Source organism: Chenopodium quinoa, unplaced genomic scaffold (assembly GCF_001683475.1).
Source record: "Chenopodium quinoa cultivar QQ74 unplaced genomic scaffold, ASM168347v1, whole genome shotgun sequence".
Classification (NCBI taxonomy): domain Eukaryota; kingdom Viridiplantae; phylum Streptophyta; class Magnoliopsida; order Caryophyllales; family Amaranthaceae; genus Chenopodium; species Chenopodium quinoa.
In genome coordinates, this window is record NW_018742817.1 from 541899 (window position 1) to 552237 (window position 10339).

The following is a 10339-nucleotide window of genomic DNA, read 5'->3' on the forward strand; positions in this document are numbered from 1 at the left end:
AAAAATTAGATTTTGGCAAATTTTTCGAGATACGGATTATCGCTTCATCGTGGAAACATTTCCAAGGATGGATTGTTACGAAGCATTGACAACTTTCCCTAAATCGGATTGTCATACATCATACAAGAGTTGTGTTGGCAACTATTCCCAAAAAAAAAGAGGATTGTCATCACAGTAAAAGCACCGACATACTGGTTCACAAGCAGCAAAGCGCCGATACTGGCATAGCAGCATTAAGGATCAACAAGCAGTGATCTTTTCGAAGACTATCGCAGCGGAAATTGGAGGCAATTACAGGCGTAGCAGCCTTCAGGCGGTATTCTCTAGCTTGCGGAAGATCGTCACAACAAATCGGTTACCTTTAGAGACGTGTGCTCGACGGTGCAAGATACGTGTTTCCATCTCTTTTATCTTTTTAACTAATGCTAGTTTGCAGGTATCGGCGTTACAAGAATGATTTAGGATCGCAGAACGTTCTGAATCATACTCCGTCCCTATCGATACTTTGACTATCGTTTTCGAAACTCGCATTTCTCCAAACTCAGTCAAAGTGGGGGCTTCTGTAGACACCCAGATATGTCTCCCCAAAACCAAAACCAGTGATGAATACCTTTCATGTCATTTGATTATCGAACAAAGCAAAAGTGTGAAAAGTCTAGTGATGAGGATAATTTTATTAAAATATCTTTTCTTTCTGTTTTTGAAAATATTTCTTTTCTTACCCTATTTTTGAAAAACGTGTATTCCAGTTTAGTTTGGTCCCTGATATGGGTCCAATAATGGTGTAGTTGGATGGGGCTTGAAAAGACCTTTCCAACGATATATCCTTTAGCTATTGTTATCTACTCTCCCCATGTAGCTACGTCGTTTTGATCATTCTTGGTTTTTTTTTTTCTTTCTTTTTTTTTCCTGACTTTCCTTCTTTTATTTTAATTTTCCTTACTTATTGTTCAAGCTACCTATATATTTCAATTTCAACCTAATTTTTGTATTTTTGTCTCTTTTTTGTTCATTTTCTCTCTCTAGATCGTTCCTGTTTCTCTCAATTATGGATGGATTCGTGATTCTAGATGTTGGTCGTGATTGTGAACTTCAGCATTCTTCGATTTCCGAGTTTGATCGTCATTGTGAAGTTGTTTTTCCGTCTTCTACTGGATTGCTGAATTCATTTGTTGATCAATGTAAGTTGTTTTGATCATTTTTTATTTTGATTTGGTTGTTTTATGAATGTAATTAGTTTGATTATGATGAATGTGAGTTGTTTTGATTAATTTTGTTTCTGTTTTAGTTAATTAATGAATTTGATTTGTTTGATTATGATTAATGCTAGTTTTTTGAATTGATTTTTCTTTTGTTTTAGTTGTTTTATGATTTTGATTTGTTTGATTAATTTGTTTTTGTTTTAGATCAATTTAGTCTCTGTTTTAGCTTGATTTTGAGTACTTTGATTTTGATTTCTATTTTATTTTTATTTGTTATATAATTATTTGACTGTGTTTTTGATTTAGTTTTATTTGTGATTTTTGATTTTGATTGTTGATTACGGTACTGTGTATTATTATTTTGAATAGTTGAATAATTTTAAATGATCATTATCAATTACACTAATATTCAGTAATTTATTTTATTTAAATATTTTGATCATATTGATTATGCTAAATGATCATTTATATATGTACTGCTTTGTATTGGTACATACCTGTTATTTATTATGTTCATTTTTAAAAACTTATGCAGTGGGTACTAGTGATAAAATTATGTTTGAAGAGGCAACTAAATCAGAGTTACTTTATAAAGATTTTAATTCTGAAGAAGAATCTTATGATATTTATAATGAATATGCTTTTAAGCATGGATTTGGGATTAGAATTGATAAAAGTAAAAGTCGAAATGATGGCTCTTTGAAGATGAAAAGATTTGTTTGTTGCAATGAAGGTTGGAAGGATGAGAAGGCAAAGAATAAAAGGACTTATGAGAGACTTAATATAAGAACTGGTTGTTTGGCTTTTATTCAGTTTAAGATTGATCGTTTAGGTTTATGGACATGTACAAAGCATTACATGAAACATAATCATCATATGATTCCTCTTGAAAAGAGACATTTGTTAAGGTATCAAAGGAATGTTTCTAAAGAAAATTTGCAATTCATGTCTACATTGAGGTGTAGTGGAGTTAAAATTTCTGCAGCCTTGAGGGCAATGAAGAAGGATGTTGGTGGCTCTCCTAATTTAGGATTTACAGCACCGGATGCCTATAATGCTTTATCTGCTGAAAAACAAGCTTTACTTGATGGTTGTGACAGTCATCAATTGATCAAATACTTTGCTAAAAGACAACTTGATGAAGCTGAATTTTACTATGACTTTGAACAAGATGAGGATGGGTGTTTAGTTAACTTTTTTTGGCGTGATGGTCGGATGAAGAGAGATTATGAGTATTTTGGAGATTTGCTGGTTTTTAATACCACGTATAGGACAAATAAATATGGAATGATTTGTTCTCCATTTGTTGGTATGAATCATCATGCTAATAACCTCATGTTTGGTATGGGTTTTATTTTCAATGAGCGAACCGAGTCTTTTGTGTGGCTTTTTGATACATTCTTGAAATCTATGGGAAACAAAAGTCCTATCACAATTATGACAGATCAAGCTCAAGCTATTGCAGCTGGTATTCAGAATGTATTTCCTCCAAGTGTGCATCATCGTCTTTGTGTTTGGCACATTGAGAAAAATTCTAAGAAGCATATTGGGGCTTTGAGAGCTTTGGATGGATTTACAGATTTGTTTGGTTATTTGCTCAAGTATTGTGAAACCCCTGCTGAATTTGAACATTTTTGGAAAAGGTATTGACAATTTTTTTAATTATAATATGTATTTTCAAGTTTGTTTATTTTAGTTATATAATATGATCATTTAGTTTTGTATATATGTACATTTTATAATATAATTTGTTCATTTATACAATATCTAATGATCATATGTTTTATGCAGAATGTTAATGAAATATAAATGTGAAAAAGATTATTGGTTGTGTGATTTGTACAAGATTAAAGAGATGTGGTGTCCAGCCTATTCTAAGAAGCATTGGTCTGGTGGTGTTTTATCATCTCAACAAAGTGAAACTACAAATAAATCTGTTTCGGAAAGGCTTAATAAGACCCAAGGTTTGTGTGACTTCTACCATGTTTTTCTTGATGTTATCTCTGAGTGGAGGAGCAAAGAGAATGGAAATGATTTTAATACATTGAGGGGTAATCGTCATCTTGCTTTTGCTCATATTAGCATTTTAGTTCATGCTAAGTCTTTGTACACCATTCAAGCATATATTATTTTTGAAGAGGAGTTCATTAAGGGTACTGCTTATGAACATTCTGATGCTGGTCTTCATTTTCCTGAATATTCATACCATTTATGGAGATCTGGTAAAGATAAGATTAGGCATGAAGTTGTTTTCAACAAGGAAACTCATGTTATATGCTGCACATGCATGTACTTTAGTGAAATGGGATTGTTATGTTCTCATTCTCTTCGTGTATATCACTTAAATTGTGTACCTAAGATTCCGGATGAGTATATTATGAAGCGTTGGGCCAAGGCTGCAATGTGTACTCATACTACTGTTGATAAACCTTCTTCAAGAACTAATTTGGTGTCCTCTACTGTTTGGAGGTCGCAAACATTAAGGAAGTTTGTGAAGTTGGTAACTAGTTGTCAAAATTCTTTGCCTGCAAGAGCTGAAGTTGACCTCTATTTTGATATTTTAAAAGACAAAGTTGAGAGTGTTAGGGGTATAATTGCTTTCAATGAGGTTGCTGAAGGTGTTGAAATTGTTGATCATGAAGTTAATGATCCTCCCAAAAACGACCTGTTGGTGAGAGAAATGTTCGGCCTAAAAGTACTGTAGAAAAGGAATTTAATAAAGCTAGGGGTAATTGAAGGAAAAGAAAGTCTTTATATACACCTTACATGAGGGCTAAAGGTCAATCAGGAGTTCAGGTACTATTGAACATAAAGGTTTTTATATTTGATCATTTTATTTGATACTAATGTTTATTTTTTTTGTTTTAGGAATTTGATGATATTGGACTTCCTGTTTCTTATGCTAATTCTATGTGTGATTCTGATGAACTGGTTATATTGAAAAACCCACCTTCTAAGGTAATATTTTTATAACTTTTTTTTTCCTAAATTTGTTCATTTACGTTTTTAGGAATGATCATATTTCATGTTTTTATAATTTAGGTTGCTAGGAAGGCATCTTCTGTAGAAAAAGATCCTTATTGTTCTAATGACTTTGATGAAAGTATTTTTAATGGTTTTAATCAGGTATTTGTTTTTTAATTCTTTTTATTTTAAAAATTATTGGCATTATGTAAATATAATTTTTGTATTATTGTTTTGTTGGTTAATTGTAATTTTTTTTTATAGGTTGCTATTGAAAGTTCTTTTGGATCCAATTTATCTTTTGATGAAGATATTTCTGCTCTTGCTAAGGTTTATTTACTCTTTTTAAATGTCATTTATAATTTTTTTTATGTATATTTATATTTATTATAATGCTTAATATTTTTTATCCAGGAGAAAGATTTAAATTTTTCAAGTAATGCTCATGCTTCTTCAAGTGTTCCTCCAAGAAATGTTCAAGTTCCTCCAAGAAATGTTCAAGTTTCTGCAAGAAATGTTCAAGTTCCTCCAACAAATGTTCAAGGTCCTTCAAAAAATGTTCAAGTACCTCCAAGAAATGTTCAGTTACCTCCAAAGCCTGTTCAAGTTTCTGTTCCATCGTCAAGAAGCATTGAAGTTACAGCTTCTTCAAATGATGAACAAGTTCAAGGCACTCAGCGTGGTGGTCAACATGTTTCTTATAAGTATGATAGGTTTTTAGCATTTTTTGATACTAATGTAGCTAAGAGGTTGGCAAAAAATAACAAGTAAAAACTTGTATTGCTGAACTATTTTGCTCCACTTTAATATTTTGTTGCAAGATATGTAATTAAACATATTTGATTTTTGTAATGATCATATACTTTATTGGTAATGAACATTTTTATTATTTTGTTTTATTAAGTATTATATATTCAAGAATAAGAGCTAATTTATAAAATTTGCAATTTTCATATAAACTGTATCTTAAAAAGATAAAAATATTGTTTGCATTCGAATAACCATAAGAAATATAACATAGAATACTTTGTGAAAAATAAAAAATCTGTATGTCTATATTTAAACATTGATCATATGCATATTCGTAAATGAACATGTCAAATTAATCCTTTGCAAACTTTCTTGCTTTTCTTCTATTTATCATTACTTCAGTGTTTTCTTCAAATAGCATCAGCTCTGCTACGTATTGTATCCTTAGCTTTCTAATTTGGTTCACCTGTTGAACAAAATAAATTAAAATGATTATTATTTTGTACCTTTTTTTATAAATGAACATTCTATATTATATAATTGAACATTTAGTATACTTATATTGTTTGGTTTTAAATCACATATCCAACTTTCATTAGGATCACCAGTGAAGGTTTCCATGTGCTTCATAATGTATACACCACAGTTTGTATGATCCTCGTTGCTACGCCATTTCATCTTCTCCAAAACAATTTTGTACTCTTCAATTCTTCAGCATCTTCATACCCAAGGTGTTTCATGAATCCTGCCAATCCCTTAAGCTAATAAAAACAATAGTAAAAAATACTTAGTATTTGGTATTGTGTAGAATACATGAACAAATAGAAACAGAAACTGATCATTTAGCCAAACAAAAATGAACATAATTACTCACCATCATTTTTGGTTGCTCTTCATACTTTGATTGGACTGAGATATGTTGAGGTAGTTTCCTATTATCAATAATATGAATTTTCTCTTCCATATGATTGATGCACAATAGAAAAAAATGCTCAGAAGTTGAAACTGGGAAGAAAACCTGAACAATATTATATTGTTATTGATCATTTTACTATTCATAATTGAACGCTTTTATTATGAACTTTATGGCAATACCTGTTTGTATCCAACAAGGCTATCAATCTTATTCATTTTCAACTCATTGTCAATTCTTTCTATGAAGGCATGAATTCTTTTTTCCATGGATGAACCTGCTCTACAAATTCTATTTGTACACATAATGTGTTGTTGAAATAGAAACAATGATATATAAAATTAGTGAAAATTTTGTATAAAATAATCATATAAAACAACACTTGGTATAAAAAAAAAAGTAAAACTAACGTGAAGCATTGTTGAGAAGTAAATTTTGTTTTTTGGCTTTTTATGATTAAGAACTCTTGCCCAGCCATCTATCACACAATTTGTTACTTGAACATCATCTCCAAGTATTTTCATTTCTTGTCTATTGATGAGATTCAAGCCATCATAATATAAAAGTGCACTGAAATATGAACATTTCGTAATATATATATATATGAACATATTGTTAGATAATATATTCCACTTTAATTAAATTAAAGTAAGTATTTACCTTTCATCTTCACCACTGAGAGCAAAGTCTACTACAATTTGGTTCATTGTTTTCTCATCTTTGAATAGGTTTTTGTACTTGATCATGTACGGAGATCGGAAAGCATGAGGAATTGTTTGCTTTTCATGTTGAGGTCTTGATGTTCAACAAATGTACTATAGTTATATTAATAACATTAAATGAACATTTAAATGTATATAAATAAATTTGAAATTATACCTTTCAACTTTTTCCTTTCCAGCCTTTTTACTCTTTTCTGCAATTGGGTTTTTCTTTTCATCATTCCTGAACATATTAAACAACACAATTGAACATTTAATAATCTATAAATGTTCATTATAATTTAACATTGAAAACAAATGAGTATTTACTTATCTGAAAATGTTCATTACTATTTAAAATTGTTTACCTATCCATGAGTTTCCTTAATGAATCTTTTTCCTTGTTCTTACTGAAATATCAAAGGTAGTTAGTAGGTACATAAATGTACAATCATACAACAATAAATTTTCATTCTTAATAACCTCTTGAAAATACCCATCATTTTTAAACATTCTGATATTGGAAAAGTTAAAAACTTTAATTACATAATTTAAATATAACAATTATACATAATACTAATTGTTCTTAGCAAAATAAATTACCATAAAACAAATTGTTCTTAGAAAAATAAACACTACTTCTTCATCCCCAAAATAAAACACTGTGCTTACTTATTACATATTTAGATTGTTTTAAATATACATATCCACTTAATACATCTTGAAAGTTTGGTGAGGTTTTTCATATTACCCCTGTCCTCCTTGTTTGTCTTTTTCCAATACATCTTCATTCTTTCCTCCTATGCTCAATTTCAAATCAATATCATCAGGAGGAACTGTAGAATAACCCTTATTTGGATCACCTAAAAAAAATAACACTTTTAATTATGTGAAAATAAAAAATTTCTTGTATTTTTAAATGATCATTATACTTATTTTATATGACCATCTTATACCTGAGGCTGAACTTCCTTCATTAGCCTTTTCAACTGAATCTATAGCAGAGGCTACTTTTCTTTGTTCTGTAAAATATGTTTAATTTATTTTAAAAATTCAATTATTGAAAATAAACAATTATAATGAAATATACTTGTAAATTATCATTATATTCATCATATATGAACATCTTTTACCTGAAGCTGAACTTTCTTCAATAGTTTTTTCAGCTGTTGTTGTAGCAGGGGCTACATTTCTTTTATCTGTAATATGATCAATTTATTTTAGACATTCAAATATTGAAAATGAATACTATGATTATTAAGTATGAACATATTGAACCTATAGCAAATGTTCCTTCATTAGCCTTTCCAGTTGATCCTGAAACTGTTTGCATTGGGGGTTCAAGAATCAAGGCCTGTGGTGAAGAACTAGGACCTGTTCCTGTTTTGAATTAAATTTTGTTAGTTAAACAAAGTTGTTAAATTAAAAGCGATGACATGATGCTTAAAAAAGAATATGATTTGTATTTACCAGTCGCTGGAGACGGTGGAGTTAAATGGAAGGCAAATGCTTTTCGTACATCATAATCCTGCTTTTTCCAGTTTCTAGTTTTGTTCAAATCAGCTGCTTCCATGAGATCTTTTTCTATTTGAGCAATTACATTCAAGAACTCCTCTGATTCATAGAACTCTTCATCTTGGCTTAGGATTGATTGCTCCCTTGTAGCCATTCTTCCTAAAACTTCATCAACTTTTTTCACCAAATGATTTTCTGGAAATATTTCCTTTGCCTTCATCAATTTTCCTGAAAGTCTTGAAAGGTTTGTACTAGTCTCTTTCACTAGGCTAACAAAATCATTCAAGAAAACCTATATTGCAAATCAAATTATAAGAATTATTAAAATAAATTTATTATAAATAAACTGAACATTTATGTCATCATTATTGATCATTTTCCTAACCTCTGGACTTTCTTCCACTTTTACAGCAATTCTAGGTAAGATTTTACCTCTACCAAACCCCAGTTCATAATCTATTTTCAACCTCTCAAGAACCATGTCTCTTTTCCAAACAGATATAATGGGGAATGTTCTTGGAGGCCGTTTGTCCAACCTTTGAACCCTATCAAAGTAAAACAGCTACAAGACAAAATAGAAAATGTACATCAATGAAAATACAAATGAACATAATCATAAAATGAATGATCATTTTACATATTATAAATGAACATTTTATAAAACCATATATTACCATCAGAAATTGCAGAGGGCCTTTGTAGAACCCCTTTCCATTCTGCTTTCTCCAATCAACATGACTCTTTATTAGTGAATCAAAGACATACTGACACCAATTTAAATTTCTTATTCTTTCTTTGTCCATCATTGAAAAAAGAAACTTGAAATGACATTGATTTTTTGATATGCACTTTATCATGCAGTTCACAACAACTGCCAAAAAATTGGTTATGAAATGTTCACTTGGTGGTCTGTTGTTCTTGAATTTGTCATGGATGTATCCATTCACAATCTGTGAAGCAAATGAACAAGACAATTACTATTAATGATCATTTGGTGTATTAAAAATGAACATTTAAAGAAAGTAAGTGATTATACCTGACTCACTGATGGAGTCTTTCCTCCCCATGACTTTCTCCATTTCTTCAGAAATTCTGCATATACTTCACTAGCTTTATCAGACTTTGCCTCAACAATTGGAATTTCTCCCGTAGACAATCCATAAACTACCTTCACATCCTCTACCTCAACTTGAATTTTTCATTCTTTGGCAATTCAAAATTCTGACTATTCTCTTCAAAACTATCCAATACCCAGTTACAGAACTTTTGATCAAGTTGTGGTAAATTGATTTCAAGAAGTGATCCTAAACCTATATCAACAATTTCTTGTTTTTCGGTTTTTGTCATCTTATTTACCCATGATATGAACTTGACATGTCCCCCCCCCCCTTTTTGATGATCTTTCTTCCTCAAACTCCTCTTCCTGAATTTCCTCAATCTCATCAGTTTCACCTGCCAAAACTATTTTTGTTTTCATCTTTTTTCTCCCTCTTTCTTCACTCTTTTGTTGATTATACACTACTAACTTTTTATCCTCCTTCTCAGTTTCTGCCTTAACTTTCTTTGGCCCCTTTTTCATTACCTTTTTCTTCTTTGATTTTACTTCAACTTCCTCCTCCTCCTCCTCCAATTCATCATCTTCATCATCAATAAGCTCTGTTTCAGCTTTGTAGACAGAATCTTCACTGTCATCACCACTGTCAGTGGAATCTTCATCAGAAGGATCCTGAGATGGTTCATCAGATGGAACTTCCTCTATTTTTTTCCTCTTCCCAGCAATCTTCTTTGCAGGGCTGACAATTGAAAATGAATATAAAAGTCATTAACTATGAACATTTAAGTTATTGAAAATGAACTTTAATAAATTAAATTTATCTAAATAAATAAATATGAACTTTTACTATATATGATCATTAAGTTTTTTGCAAATGAACATTAATAAAGATCATGATTATACCAGATTTCTTAGCAATTTTCTTTGTTCCTCCTGCTGGTGTGGGAGCAGACCTCTTTTTTCCTGATTGAACAGCTTTTTCAGTAGGAGCACCTGGTTTCTTTTGAATAGGACTAATATCTGCAGCAGTTGTCCTTTTTCCTCCTACATAAAATAACATAAATGATCATTTTTTTAAAACAAAATGTTCATTTTTTTAAAACAAAATGTTCATTTTCAAAAAGAAAAATGTTCTTTATTTATTTATATATTAAAATGTTCATTTTCAAAAAGTAAATTATTTTGATATAAAACATATTGAATATTTACCTTTTTTAACTATTTTTTCAACTGGAGCACC

At 30.4% G+C, this 10339-nt stretch overlaps 1 protein-coding gene across 1 annotated transcript; it reads left to right on the forward strand.

The window, feature by feature from the left end:
- The first annotated feature begins 1048 nt into the window (after positions 1–1048).
- Positions 1049–4937, forward strand: LOC110725979 (protein FAR1-RELATED SEQUENCE 5-like). Its single transcript, XM_021905456.1, has 6 exons — positions 1049–1181; positions 1738–2845; positions 2994–3873; positions 4071–4160; positions 4431–4496; positions 4581–4937. Exons 1-6 carry the CDS (start codon positions 1049–1051, stop codon positions 4935–4937), a joined length of 2634 nt encoding a protein of 877 aa, XP_021761148.1.
- The last annotated feature ends 5402 nt before the right edge of the window (positions 4938–10339 follow it).